The sequence below is a fragment of the Helianthus annuus genome, chromosome 5 (assembly GCF_002127325.2).
Source record: "Helianthus annuus cultivar XRQ/B chromosome 5, HanXRQr2.0-SUNRISE, whole genome shotgun sequence".
Taxonomy (NCBI): Eukaryota; Viridiplantae; Streptophyta; class Magnoliopsida; order Asterales; family Asteraceae; genus Helianthus; species Helianthus annuus.
In genome coordinates this window covers 90,846,947-90,861,684 of record NC_035437.2, presented here as the reverse complement: position 1 = coordinate 90,861,684, position 14,738 = coordinate 90,846,947, and the positions used below count along the sequence as shown (strand labels likewise).

The 14,738-nt window shown below is 39.0% G+C and overlaps 2 protein-coding genes across 5 annotated transcripts; one reads left to right on the top strand and one right to left on the bottom strand.

The window, feature by feature from the left end:
* Positions 1-5,999: 5,999 nt before the first annotated feature.
* Positions 6,000-9,925, bottom strand: LOC110940561. Of its 2 annotated transcripts, XM_035990218.1 has the most exons (4): positions 9,843-9,925; positions 8,950-9,784; positions 7,659-7,807; positions 6,036-6,548 (listed from the first exon to the last, which is right to left on the bottom strand). In XM_035990218.1, the coding sequence occupies exons 2-4, from the start codon at positions 9,781-9,783 to the stop codon at positions 6,296-6,298; spliced, it is 1,236 nt and encodes a 411-aa protein (XP_035846111.1). In that variant the 5' UTR covers position 9,784; positions 9,843-9,925; the 3' UTR covers positions 6,036-6,295. The 2 variants fall into 2 exon arrangements, with proteins under 2 accessions (XP_022037799.1, XP_035846111.1); XM_022182107.2 differs by having other exon boundaries at positions 6,000-6,548; positions 8,950-9,903.
* Positions 9,926-10,001: 76 nt separating this feature from the next.
* LOC110940563 (serine/arginine-rich splicing factor RS40) lies at positions 10,002-13,370 on the top strand. Of its 3 annotated transcripts, XM_035990219.1 has the most exons (7): positions 10,025-10,114; positions 10,872-10,983; positions 11,491-11,748; positions 11,893-12,005; positions 12,094-12,329; positions 12,529-13,002; positions 13,100-13,370. In XM_035990219.1, the coding sequence occupies exons 4-7, from the start codon at positions 11,910-11,912 to the stop codon at positions 13,104-13,106; spliced, it is 813 nt and encodes a 270-aa protein (XP_035846112.1). In that variant the 5' UTR covers positions 10,025-10,114; positions 10,872-10,983; positions 11,491-11,748; positions 11,893-11,909; the 3' UTR covers positions 13,107-13,370. The 3 variants fall into 3 exon arrangements, with proteins under 3 accessions (XP_022037800.1, XP_022037801.1, XP_035846112.1); XM_022182108.2 differs by lacking the exon at positions 11,491-11,748 and having other exon boundaries at positions 10,002-10,114; positions 13,100-13,363; XM_022182109.2 differs by lacking the exon at positions 11,491-11,748 and having other exon boundaries at positions 10,005-10,088.
* The last annotated feature ends 1,368 nt before the right edge of the window (positions 13,371-14,738 follow it).

The following is a 14,738-nucleotide window of genomic DNA, read 5'->3' as shown; positions in this document are numbered from 1 at the left end:
GTTTTATGTTTTATTTTTATGTAATTTTTAGGTTTTATGTTTTTTATGTAATGTTTAAGTTTTATGTAATGTTTATGTTTTATGTTTTTTTTGTAATGTTTAAGTTTTATGAACTGTTTAAGTTTTTATGTAATTTTTAAGTTTTATGTTATATTTGACTTTATTTAGATTTAAAAATAGTTTAGGATAAATTACATTTTTCGTCATTTATGTTTGTTTCAGATTGCAATGGATGCCATTAATCTTCAATAATTACAGTCACAATCCTTTATTTGTAAAAACCATTACAGTGTACGTCCTTTAACACTAACCTGATTAAAATTTTCAGTTAAGTCAATTCACTTAAGGGCAGTTTAGTCTTTTAACTTGATTATTTATAGTATTTAATAAATAAAAAATATAACATTTAAAAACTTATAAAAACAAATATAAATACCCTTTTATCTCTCTTTCTCCCACTTACTACCACCATCCATCACCACTTGCCACCGTCTTCATCATCTACAACTACTACTACAGGCCCCACCAGTTCATCACCACATTAAAAGTGACCTCAAATTTATAAGTTAATAAAAAAACACTAACACTCACAAAATGAAATCAATATTGTACATGGCTTTATAGCTTAGTGGCATCTTAGTGGTGGGATAAGACTTTAGGACCAATAGGTCCTGGGTTCGATTCCCACAAGGGAGGTTTTCCCATATTTATTGGGTTTCCTCCTGTATTGGTGTATAGGCATTATGCCTAGTGGAGATGAATATGATTGGGTGATTCCGTTGATGGCATGATGATACTCCAGTGGTCTGTAAGTGATCCAAATTTGTCGTTAAAAAAAAATACAACAGTTTAACACTCACAAAATAATCTAGAACCTTTTGAAATTCCAAAGGTATTTAAAAATATAACAGTTTTATTAAAACTCGGAATTAGCAACAGAAATATCATCATACTTGATACTAATAATAGGTCGTCTCCAACCTGCTGCGACCCTCGAAGCCCATCAGATTTGTGTAACAACACCGCCGCCGGAGTTGGCTTGGATTTGGTGGTGTGGTTACAGGTACTCGCTAGAGATAGATGGAGGTTGAGAGTAGAATGATGGTGTTCTAGGGTTGGGGAATGAGGAAGATGATGTTGTACTTGTACATATATGATTTTTTTTTGTTTTATTTAAAGTGAACTGCCAAAATGGTCTCTGAGGTTTGGTCACTTTTGCTACATTAGTCCAAAAACTCAAACCTTTTGAATCTGGATCCCTGAGCTTTCAATTTTATTGTCATTTTCATCCAAAATCAAAATATTGTCAGATTAGTTAACATCCAGCTTTTATGTATTTTTCCTCCCTTTTAATGAAGGGCACAACGGTCTTTTAAGGTTTTATTATAACAAATTAAAAAAAAAAACTGATCATTTTACCCTTTATTAAAAGGGAGGAAAAAGAAAAAAAAATTGGATTTAACTGAAAAATCTGACCATTTTTTGCTTTTGGATGAAAATGTCAACAAAATTAAACCACAGGGACCTACATTCAAAAAGTTTGAGTTTTGGACTAAAATGACAAAAGTTACCAAACCTCAGGAACCATTTTGGCACTTTACTCTTTTATTTATAAGGAAATAGTTTAAATAAAAACGTGAAATGACCATAATATCCTTAAGTTAATAGACCTAACTGGAAATTTTAACCATTTAGTATTAAAGGACGTAGAGTGTAATCATTTTTATAAATAAAAGATTGTGACTGTAATTATTAAAATTAAAGGTCATCTATTACAATCTGATACAAATATAAAGGACGAAAAATGTAGTTTACCTAGTAGTTTATGACTTGAGTAGATGTTATTAGTGTTTACTAGCTAATAGAAACTTTGAATTAAATTTGACATGGCAGTTTAGTTGAGGCTAAGGTACTACCATGAGTGCCCCTTCCTACATAATGGTAAACAAGACTATTTAATTAGAGTCTGATCCACCTAATCGACTATTTAATTAGACCATACACAATTAATAACTGATCCACTGAATCTTTAGTGATAACCAAAATAACTACCTACTCACCCACTAAACAAATAATAAAAACAATAAATGAAAATGAATACGAGTACGTGGGTGGAACATATCAGACAACTACACAAATTCATCACGATCTATTAAAACTACTTATCAACAACTGTAGACTACCAAAAAGAAAAATATAGACTCGCAAATCACAAGTAAATTCACAAATTAAAGCACCACAAAGTAGCATAAAGAAAGATACTATTCAAAGTTCTTCATAAACAATGAAAACCATGAAACAGCAAAACAAAGATGCTTCCAAACCTCACCGGTAAAGAAGTGAGAATCTACTAACCACCTGGTTTACTTTTTGTTAGGTACAGTACAGGGTTACCCCGATGATTTTATATATTCACAAAACCAAAAGAAACATGTAGCGTGGAAGCATTCCACACTAGATCATAAATGGGACATGCCCCAAATATGTAAACCAAAATAAAAACAAAAGCCAAAACACAACGCAACCACTAGCCTACTGAAGAGGTATGGTCCCAATTCCCTGCCTACATGGCAGTGACCACACCACTTTTGAGCATACGAGGCGCCCACATCAGCGAAGTAATCCAGAAGCTTCTAGAAACTTCTGGAAGACTTACAGCTGGCGCCAAAGATGCTCTATCCGACATAAAGGACAACACGTGCCACCACTCGCAGAACGCCACATAGGCCTGCGACAAATCAGGGAGCAGAGCTGACAACACCAGTACGAGGTCTCCAGCGTGGGCAAATGTAAGAACGCCACGTGTACCACTACACCTGCCATGACAGAGCAGACCAAGAGGATATTCCTCTTGGTCGGACAGCTGGCACGCGCCCACAGCTGGCACAGCTGCTCCTTCCTTCTTCACTCTCCGGCTATAAATAGGACCCTTCATCATTCAGGTTCAGTATCTTTTCTCTCCATACTCACTCTATACACACACTGTTTATTTCTCTCAGAACAGTACTTATTCTCACGCCGGAGCCTGGTTAAGAGGGAAATCCCCTTTCTCCCCCTCTTAACGAGACTGACGGTGTTTACTGTTTTGCAGATCTCGAGCCATCGATACGAGTAAGAAAAGAGGTTGAACCCCATAGACGAAACAACCCCATCGATAAACCTTGTGTCAATCGGTGTTTCATCATTGGCGCCATCCGCTTTTTGCAAAACCAATCTCATCTCTTTTCTCTATTGAAAAACACTCGTCAAAATGGCCGAACAAAATCCCTCACACCCAGTCGATGGAGAAGTTTCTTCCTTCGAACTCGTTTCGGACACAGCACACGTCCAAAAGGGTCAAAGGAACGAAACCATCCAAGAGGGACAACTGAACAACGATTTTCCTCCTATCTTTGGGAGTGTATCCAGAGTTGTTAGCCAAACCACAACTGGACCCACTTTCCAAACTCCACCAGCAAGGATCATCACTCAAACCACAAACGGAGCCACATTCCAAACTCCGACCTAGGTGTTGCAACAGACACCACCATCAATGCTGACACCAAGCCATGGAGCTGGCCCCTCAGCTCCATCGGAACAAGCACAACTCAATTACTCCGCACTTTTAGGGCTACCCGAAGGAAAAACTATAGCTTCCTGGTATGCCGAACAGATGGCGTCCATAAACCTAGTTTATACGCAACACAGCAGCAGTAAACTTTGTAATAGGTAATCTGAAACTACCTTCCCGAAAAAACGCAGCATACAAAGTGATATGGCCCGGAGGGGCGTCCAAAGCAGTAGAACCGACAGGAGGATACTGGGCTCCCCACTCGGGACGGAAACCCATACCCTTAACCAGATTCATGAACTCCTCCTCCTTCCACCCAATGACCGCCTGGTCAGGACCAGGAGGAGCCCTCCCCTTATATTTTCTCTTCCGTTGGGTGGGGTTCGTACCAGACATGGTGTAAATACAGAGAAGACGGAAATAAGAACTCAAAGAAAACTATTGAAACAACGAAGAATGAAGGGAGAAGATAGAGGGAAAACACACTTGAAATTTGAAAAAGTGAAGAACTCCTATTTATACTCATCGCATTCAATGTGATGGATAGTGGACCGTCAGAGCACAGGAAAAGTAACCAATAAAGGAGTGACACGTCAGAAGAGAGAGAAGACGTCGACTCTTTTTTCGGGAAGCATGGGCGACAACGCCGGCTGACACGACAGAAAGTAACTGACAAAGCAACTGTTCATCTCCGATAAGACAGGGATGTCAGATAGTCACACCAAACACTTCCCCATGACTACCAAGCTTCCACCAGAAGGAAACAACAAGGAGCCAAGACCCATGCGCCATGCGTCCACTTGGCTCATTTTTTACAAAGTGCCAAGACCCATGCGTCGTGCGTCCACTTGGCTCAGTTTTTATAAAGTGCCAAGACCCATGCGCCGTGCGTCCACTTGGCTCATTTTTTACAAAGTGCCAACATCCACGCGCCGTGCGTCCAATTGGCTCAGTTTTTATAAAGTGCCAAAACCCATGCGCCGTGCGTCCACTTGGCTCATTTTTTATAAAGTGCCAAGACCCATGCGCCGTGCGTCCACTTGGCTCATTTTTACAAAATGCCAAGACCCATGCGACATGCGTCCACTTGGCTCATTTTTCATAAAGGGCCAAAACCCATGCGCCATGCGTCCACTTGGCTCATTTTTTATAGAGGGCCAAAAACCCACGCGCGGCGTGTCCGTTTGGTTCAAATCTTTCTTCCAAATCACCAAACTTCACGCGCCGCAAAAACCCACTACTCTCACAAGTCCAGAATCCCTCCTAGACGATCAACTCAACTAGAAGGCACACTGAACTGGGGGGGACTTGAAGAGGTATGGTCCCAATTCCCTGCCTACATGGCAGGGACCACACCACTTTTGAGCATACGAGGCGCCCACATCAGCGAAGTAATCCAGAAGCTTCTAGAAACTTCTGGAAGACTTACAGCTGGCGCCAAAGATGCTCTATCCGACATAAAGGACAACACGTGTCACCACTCGCAGAACGCCACATAGGCCTGCGACAAATCAGGGAGCAGAGCTGACAACACCAGTACGAGGTCTCCAGCGTGGGCAAATGTAAGAACGCCACGTGTACCACTAAACCTGCCATGACAGAGCAGACCAAGAGGATATTCCTCTTGGTTGGACAGCTGGCACGCGCCCACAGCTGGCACAGCTGCTCCTTCCTTCTTCACCCTCCGGCTATAAATATGACCCTTCATCATTCAGGTTCAGGATCTTTTCTCTCCATACTCACTCTATACACACACTGTTTATTTCTTTCAGAACAGTACTTATTCTCACGCCGGAGCCTGGTTAAGAGGGAAATCCCCTTTCTCCACCTCTTAACGAGACTGACGGTGTTTACTGTTTTGCAGATCTCGAGCCATCGATACGAGTAAGAAAAGAGGTTGAACCCCATAGACGAAACAACCCCATCGATAAACCTTGTGTCAATCGGTGTTTCATCACCTACCAACTAGGAAACCAACCAACCTGGTTTACTTTAAGACACCTGATTTACATCTCTTGTGAGACCGGTGGAAGACATCCGATGGTGGCGTAAAATGGAAGATGCTTCTAGACTATATAATGTTTTACTTCTCACAAAGCTCTTTCAACTCAAAACCACTTGCCCACAAGAACAGTAGGCATGGCTAGGTTATACTTCGACATGACATTTATTTAGCTTTTTAAATTAAGGGTAGATGCACGGTACCCCCGACCGCGGAAGTGATCCCACTTCCCAAGCTAACGACCCGACAACGCTGTCTGGCGGAGAAACCCCTGCCAACTCGAGAGGAACTGAAGAGCCTGAGGTTATACCAGGTTTCGAACCCATGACCTCAAAGGATCCTCGAGCCGGTTTAAAGTGAGGGTCGGTGACCACTGGGCTAACACCCAATGGTTAGCTTTTTAAATTAGATCAAAATTGAAATCACCAAATAAAAAGATTGTGGTTCTACCCATAATCAAATTTGAGATAAAACATGATGGAATCATTCTAAACCCTGGATTACAATTTCAATTAGGCGTCACGCGCTTTTACACCTTGTTGCCGCGACCCATCCTTTTCAATTTACAAAAAAAAAAAAAAAAAAAACTTCACGAGCAATTTCATCCGTCCGTACAGAAGTTGGAAATTACACTTTCATATTTCCAACTATTGGACACATTATGTATGTAAAAAACCATCCATCTTCCAACATCATTTGAACAACTGCATCAGTAAATATTATCATACAAACTAGGTTGATAGTTAAAGGAAAAAACCATCAACCTCTCGTCCGGCTATGGCCTCTCGGTATATAGAGATCGCTTCTTGCATCACACTAGCTTCAGATAGCAGTTTACTTCTTCTCTTTCCAGATGGATGTGTAGAAAGGTAGTCTCGCAAAGCAGAATCACCCGATACTTGTCCCAATTTCTCAAATACCTTTGGAGCGACCCGTGGATCGTACCCAGCTGACGCCATCAATAGCAGCCCTATGTAGTCTGCTTCAATCTCCATCCTACACATAACACCCTTTTCCATCACATAATCAAGAATAACCACCTTATATCTTGAAGATTTCATCTAAATATATCCAATATTTTTTTTATAATAATTCCCAGAAAAAAGGCTTTTTTGGAAAACATAAATCCACAAAACAACCCATAAACATAGGCAATGCTACCCGCCAGAGCCGGCCCTTAAGGAGGGCGGGGAGGACAACCGAACAGGGCCCATGATTTTGTAGGGCACGCAATTTTTAAAAAAAAATCCGATATTATATATGTAAAAAAAATTTAATAGGGTATAAGCAAAAAAATATTAACATAGGCCCACTTAAAAATAATCATACTGTTTAAACTATTTAGCCCATTAAGTTAATGAGCCCAATACCCAAATATTTTCTAAAAACTAATAAAAAAAAAAAGAATTTTGGGCAGCCCTAAGGGCACGTTTTTTCGAGCTCAAACAGGGTACATGAATTCTCAGGGCCGGCCCTGCTACCCGCCGCATGATCTTCGTCTCTAGATAACCAAAATACTTGGCAAAATATCCAAAAAACACACAAACACTTGATTTAGCATGTAACACAAAGAAAATTCTAGAAAAAAGAAACCGTTATCCCAAAAGTGTTGGTTTATCTTTAAACTAGAGGTTGTTATCTTGTTCAATATCATCTTTTTTCTATTTTAAATTATTCAATATACACGAATGCGTTCTTGGATGCAAATCATTCTGTTACATACCCATTATTGGGTGACCCAGAACCCGACCCAAATCCAACCCAAATCCAGATCAGCTGCAGATTCAGTTAACTCAGAAAAAAAATAGCGGGAACAGTTTCACAAGTGGTTTTCTAGCAGTTAATTAACTTCTGTTTCTTTTATGTTAAATAGGGAGATTAGGTCATCATTCTGGATGTCGGTGTTTATGTTATAAAAATTAGGGTTCTGAACCTTGTAATCGGAGATTAAGCCTATCTCGAATTTGGCTACTTATGTAATCGTTTCTTCCAGTAATCGAAGTTGAATTTCTAGTTCTTATCACATTCATATGTTAACAACTAGCATCCATCAAGATTCAAGAGAATGATTTCAAATAAAAGACGCCCCAAAAGATTATAGCATACCTTCGGGAGAAAGGAAGCTTAAGCAGAAGATTTGACATTGTGTTGACCAGATCTGGCATAACAAATTGATACAAAATTAGCTGCCCGATGGTAAACCAGAGGTTCTTTGTAATCTGCTCTGCTGCATGTCTTGCCACGGCATGTGCAACCTAAAACCATATCCATGTTTAGCCAGCATATCCATACACCTAACCTCCTAAAAGAGGTGGCTGATAGGTGGGTCAGGCAGGTTAGATTATGGGTAAAAACGGGTTCCGGTTGAAACATGTTGTGGGTCGGGTTAGGATTGCAAGAAAACAACATGATTGCAAGAATATTCTAATCTTTGAAAAAAACGACCGAGGTTTCAATCATTAAAATAGATTTTGGAGACTTTCAACTGGTTCAATATTTAACTAAAACTTTTAATTGACTTATTTAACCAGTTTGAAATGAAAATACAACAAAAATTGACCTGCTCGTAAGTTAATGGGTCCAAATTTCCACCACTACCTATTAACCAAATGTCTTAAATACCCTTTAATAACGATAAAACCACCAAAATCTTAGTAATCACAATGATCGAGTAAGTAATTTCATATTAAGAACTCATCAAAAAGAAAAATGTTGCAATTTTAATGAGACGAAAGAAGTGCATCCTTTTTCTTGGATCAGACGTAACTAAATAAAACAACAGCAACCCTGTATAGATAGTTACATAATAATCACTTCCACTATATTCCACCTCAGTATTGCTTTTATACAAACCAAGTCATCTGTTAACAACAAGCGTGAACACTAACAAACTAAAACTGATGATCAAATAACCAGTATCTTAAAGAGGTGTTTGGATACACAGTTAGTCAAATTATCATGACTTCAAGTTGCCGTTATCAACTTTAAAGCCTTTAACAAAAACTTAGTATTATAACAACTTTCTGGTCATTTATTGATAACATTGAAAAGCATGTAACTATGAAAACTAAGCATCAAAATAAATGAAAAATCATATAACCCACCCGAACTAAAGCACCTTCTTCTAGTTTTTCAAACATATCACTTAAAATGCACATCCAAGCACCCTCAGAAAGGAGTCATGTTTATTTCTTTACAATGATCATAATGACACCAAAGAATATTAGAACGTGTTCAGACTACTTGATCCAAAACATGAAGATGTCATGATGATAGCTTTTATATAATTAAATCTAGTGATTACTAAGAATTTTCTTAAGACAACGACAATTTTGTGCTAGGTATTAGGTATTCGATTGTGAATATAATAACTATTAGTAACCCTCAAACGACATACCTCATGACCAATAATGGTGGCAATCTCTTCATCAGTTCTAAAATGCTCCAACAACCCGGTAAACACCACAATCTTCCCACCAGGCAAACAAAACGCATTGACAACATGATCATTGACCACCAAAACCTCCCACTTCAACCCTTCCAAATGCGCAGTAGCGGACTTCACCCCTTTGTCCTTCCCCTTTTTCCTGCTTTCATCCACCCACATATCATTAAGCACCTCATCTTTCCCCTCCCACTTATCCCCAGCCGTCTCCTCTGTCATCGCCATTAACATCTCCTTCCCTCGAGTCTCAGACGCACTTCCACTTTCGGACCCATAACTCAAATCCGTCCACACTTGCTCCTTCTTCAACCCTCTCTGCAATGCCTCAATTATATCCTTGGAGATCATCCTAACCCTAACGCTTTCGGGATGCATCGCCGGTAATATCTTCCCCTTGAACCCCGCCTTCATGTTCTGAAACTGAGACTCCCCAATGGTTCTCTCCATATTTTTGGACAACAAAACAAGATGCCTACGTTTTGTATAGGGTATTGTCTCAACATTTCCAAAATACATAGTTACTCCAATTCCTGATCCCACTAACACAACTATCAAGGCATTCCTAGGGTTATCAATCCACCGTTTGAATCCTCTAGGTTTAAAATGCCTAACCTGTCGCGAATCAACGTAATAATATCTATAACCGGTGGGTGAAGTTTTCGGAAACCTAATTGGATTGTTTGAAGCAGATGTCAACTTACTTAATTGATTGATTGGGGGTTTGGGGGCAGTGAAGTAACGACAGATTGTGTCGAACCCTAGCTTTGATCTTCTGTACCATGCCATTTTTGAGGTTTCAGATGAGGTGTGTAGAGAGAGAGAGTTATTGATCAATAAAGGTTGTTGTACAAGAAATAAGAATGCCGTGATTCCATTTTCGGGAAGCTTGGGTTAGCTTCTAGAAAGTTGAAAGGGGTTCTCAAATTTTGAAATATTAACACACCATAGGGGTTATTTTTGCCCAGGTGAGCAAGTTTAGGGTATATTAATGTACATTTCATAGCATATGCACAAACAAACCCGAGCAACAGATACTTTTATTCTCATCGGTCTTGTTTCTGCGTGGCAACTTAGGGTTTTGGATTCTGAAGGTGATACATTATCCTGTTAAATTAAGGTTAAATTCATCTCATTTTGCTTCTGTATAATTTGCTATCTATTTTGTTAGCCTTTTTAGTAGCGTTGATTTTATATATATATATGTGAAAGCTTGTATATTGTACGATCTTGTGGTGGTTTGGACATTATTCATGTTGTTATGAATATGCGTTTAGTTATGTTTACTAATCTGCTGCGTGAACGCCTAGATCCAGAATTTTGTGTGCTAAAAGTAAAACTAAAAGGTTGTGTTTATATTATAGTTATCCGTTGACCTGCCTGCAATTCTCTTGGTTGTTGGTGGTGAAGGTGGATATGTTCATTGATTTGTAGAATTTATATAATAATAAATAATAAATAGAACCAAATTTAAGTTGATAACCAGAAGAGCTGGATAATGCACTTGTCCGTGATATATAATGGGAGTTAGAAAGATAGTGGGGCAATACATAACTCATTTCAAGCAGAGAACTACATAAACACTTATCCGGAAGACTTATTGACGGGTTAGGTTAGGTTAGGACGGATAAAACTTAATTCAGTTATCCACTCCGCTTAATTGCGTTTATAACGGGAAGTTATTTGTCCTTCAGCCAGTTGTAGTCTTCTACTTTGTCATTGTATTCGATTAACATTTTTGGGCATTGAGCTTATCTATCGTTCCTAAATAATCGGTGTCACTAATTGTCAGTTTTTGCATGATTCATGTTGTCCTTTTTATAAGATTATACTGTAATATATATCTAATATGATATCATATTTCTTCTTTTTTGTAGGGTAAAATGAGGCCTATTTTTTGCGGAAACGTTGAGTTTGATGCACGGCAGGGTGATCTGGAGAGACTTTTTCGAAAATATGGAAAAGTTGATAGAGTGGATATGAAGTCTGGTAATTTGCCTTGTTATATGGTGTTCTTTCATGTATCTTGTCTCTGTAATCCCATGAAGTTATAGCACTTTATATTATTTTGGGTTTTCTTCTAAGCATCAAAGGCAGTTTTCTATAATTAGTTTTACATCAAATAAATACCTTGAAAATGTACGGAAAATGATAAAAAAGGTCTCTATTTTCTAATATGGAGCTTAGGTTTTAATATTTAATGTGATTATACATTTATAGATATGTTTTATTGGATACACACTTCACTTTTTTAACTTTCACATACTGTTCTTGTGAACAATATAACTTCAATTGTACATGGATATTCTTAGACAAACTGTTGGTAAGTAACAATTCAAATTTGATCTATATCTTGACACGAGCGGACCACATGATCTGCAAAGCGAAAGCATTGAGTGTTTATGGTGTGAACGTGGTTCAGTGGATGACGTCGTTCGAATCACGCGACTTGGGACGTGTTTAAGAAAATAATACTCAAATAATTCTTTGACGCAGGATTTTCTCTGGATGATCATTCCAGGCCACGAGAAGTGCCATTCCGCTTCTGATTCTGATTCCGATTCCGATTCCGATTCACTTTGGCATTATCTCCACCATCACACATTCACCACATACATTGTTGCCTTCCATTCCACGTAATCGTTTTCCGAATGTTAGCAGCTAAAAGCAACAAAATAGAGGGTGAAGGCACCTTTTTTTTACTATCCGTCCTTGGATTCTAGTTCCATGACATCCCTTAGTTCATAGACCAAGGTCTGTTGCTGATTTATCTAGCTTTAACACGTTGGTCTTTTACATAGGGTCAGTCAGACTGTGTTCGCAAATGTCAGCAGCTCGGAGGATATCATCCTTTCATGCTGGAAATTGTATATGACTTTACCTGTCGTCTTTTTACAGGGTTTGCTTTTATTTATATGGAAGATGAAAGGGACGCTGATGATGCAATTCGTGCACTTGACCGCTATGAGTTTGGTAGGAAGGGACGCAGACTTCGTGTTGAGTGGACAAAGGTATGAAACATTTAAAATCATTGTCCTATTTGTACTCTTAACAGCTTTAATCAGTTATTAATAATTATTTCCCTGTTTGATCTTGCAGCAAGAACGCAATGTCAGACAACCTGCAAGCTCTAGAAAGTCTTCATCAAATTCAAGGCCCTCAAAAACCTTGTTTGTTATCAATTTTGATCCGTATAATACTAGGACTAGGGATTTGGAGAGACACTTTGATTCGTATGGTAAGGTTTTGAATACAAGGATCAGAAAGAATTTTGGCTTTATACAGTTTGAGTCACAGGATGATGCCACCAACGCTCTTGAAGCTACAAATCAGAGGTATAGTAGTAGCGGCCGGTCTGATAGCTTGTGTAATGTGGACCCATTCTCTTTTTGGTTTTAGTCTGACCTATTTCGCTCGTTAGGGGTATGCCATTACCTGATTCGAAGTTGCAGCCTATAGTGTATAAGATGCCGTAGAGATTTTGCCTAATATGTGGGAATAGATCATTTGATGATTCATGTTTTTGATGTGCAGCAAGCTGATGGATCGGGTTATAACTGTTGAATATGCAAGAGATGATGATGACAGAAAGAACGGGAATGGTTCGGGAGGTCGTGATAGGTCACCTCGTAGGAGAGGTGACGAGAGGGGAAGGTCACCAAGTCCATATACGAGAGAGAGGGGCAGCCCTGACTATGGGCGTGGACGCGACCGGGGCAGCCCTGACTATGGTCGTGGACGAGGTCGTAGCCCGAGCCCACACCGCAAGGATCGTAGCAGCCCTGAGTATGGTCCTGGTGTCAATGGAAAGGGAAGGGCCCGGAATGCTGATCATCGTCGTGATGGCAGCCCAAAGGAGAGGGTGAGCCCTGAATATGAACAAGGTGCAATTGTGAGTCCTCGGAGTGAAGGACTTATTGAGTCTCCACGTGAAAGGAGGAGCCCTGATATGCGCAGGGACAGTCCTGGCCATAGTGGAGCTGAAAGCCCACCTGGGCGGTTTGACAAGTATGTTTTTTAGCTTATACCTGACCTGCCCATCTGATTTTTAGATACATAAATTGTTATTATTTTTAACTATGCATGCAACGTGGTTATGTTGCAGGTCGTAAGCGAGATCTTGTTCAAGACTGACCAATGGGCACCAAGCAACTAAAATGCGATGAGATGGAGATGTTAAGCGTAGTTGTGTTACTGTTTTAATTTGTAAAACGTGGGTATGTAATGGATCTTCTTGTCATCTACTCAACCTCATGACCTTCATTCACATTAGTCAAGTTGCACATGGAAAAATCATTGTATTCAGAATCGGACCCGACTGGGTTGATTGGACTATATTATATATTTTGTGAAGGATTTCAGATATGCTCTTAAAATTCTTACTCTATATCTATAAATCAAATTGAAAATACATCACTGTATCATTTTTAGTGATGATTCAATATCCATACTTTTATAAATTGAGTTTACGTTCACGAAAAACATTTTATGGCTTTGAGTTAGAAACCATATAGCAAAGTTCCAACAATATCATGTGAAAGAGAAGAGGACGGGGCCTTAGTTAGTGACTATGTAGCACGGGAACGGGTACGGAACTTAGGTTTGGGGACGATACGGGTACGGGGAACGGCAAAACTCAAAAATCCAAGATACGGGTACGGCAAAGGTACGACAAAAAAAATATAGAAAAATAAAATATGTTAAACAAAGTTCAAAATAGACATATATATATTGATGTCGAGTGTAATTAATTACCGAAATATTTTTTAAAACATAAACAAAATAAACTGAAAAAAAAAAGATAAAAGAAACTAAAATTTGTAACATGATTTTTCTCTTTTCATACCATCTTTTTGACTAATTTTCCTATTATCTTTTTTACCACTAAAATTTATGATGGTTAGTAATCCAATGTACAATGACTTTTCACTTCACTCTACGCTACACTGGTGTTGGAAAAGCAATATATTAATTAATATGAAAATAGTATATTCTTTTAACTTAAAATAAATAGAAGAAAAGTCATCCAAAAATCAGGCATCTTCTTATTCATCCTTTTCACAGCTCCGGCGATACTAGTTTAGCCGCCGCCCGTTCTCGTCGGAAAACATTTAGCAACCGTCCCCGAAACCTTTAGCTGTTGTCCCCAATTTCCGAAAACGTTTAGCAGCGGTCCCCCAGTATCCGGAAACGTTTAGGGAACGTCCCCATGGCGTTTCCGTCCCCCAAACATCCCCGGGACGGGTACTCCATGCTTTCGGGCGTCCCCGTGCTTCATAGGTTGGTGATATGGGCAAAAACTATTATACAATCAAACCAAAGTCTCATCCATTTGCAGATGAAGCTTCAACAGCAACTAAGTCATTACCAACAAGTTGAGTAAATGTAAAAAAGTTAAAAAAAAAAAAAAAAACTAAGGGTAAAAATGGTCATATATTTCGACTTATTTTTAATAAAATAAATTAAGGGCACTCCTCATCTCCATCACTTAAACCCTCACTATCAACCAATCCTAGCTCACCACTTGAACCCCTTTCAGTCTACACCAATCCAATGGCTACATGTGTAAAGTTAATGTTTTGAACTTAATTATGTTCAAATTTTGCATCCATTAGTCACTAGTTCATAAACCCATGGAAGCTCCATCACTGTGGGATCAAAAGGGTTGTAACGGTGTTCTGGTTGAGTCCGCTGTTAAAAATATTTCATATTTTACATTTTTACAATTTCATTATTTAATTTTT

Excerpts from the sequence above, each read along its gene's own strand:
- LOC110940561 (XM_035990218.1), bottom strand. The coding sequence starts at position 9,783 with ATGGCATGGTACAGAAGATCAAAGCTAGGGTTCGACACAATCTGTCGT. Across the intron at positions 7,808-8,949 it reads CCACCATTATTGGTCATGAG|GTTGCACATGCCGTGGCAAG; the intron begins GTATGTCGTTTG and ends ATATGGTTTTAG. Across the intron at positions 6,549-7,658 it reads AAGCTTCCTTTCTCCCGAAG|GATGGAGATTGAAGCAGACT; the intron begins GTATGCTATAAT and ends TGTTATGTGTAG.
- LOC110940563 (XM_022182109.2), top strand. The coding sequence starts at position 10,878 with ATGAGGCCTATTTTTTGCGGAAACGTTGAGTTTGATGCACGGCAGGGT. Across the intron at positions 12,006-12,093 it reads TTCGTGTTGAGTGGACAAAG|CAAGAACGCAATGTCAGACA; the intron begins GTATGAAACATT and ends TTGATCTTGCAG. Across the intron at positions 12,330-12,528 it reads CTTGAAGCTACAAATCAGAG|CAAGCTGATGGATCGGGTTA; the intron begins GTATAGTAGTAG and ends TTTGATGTGCAG.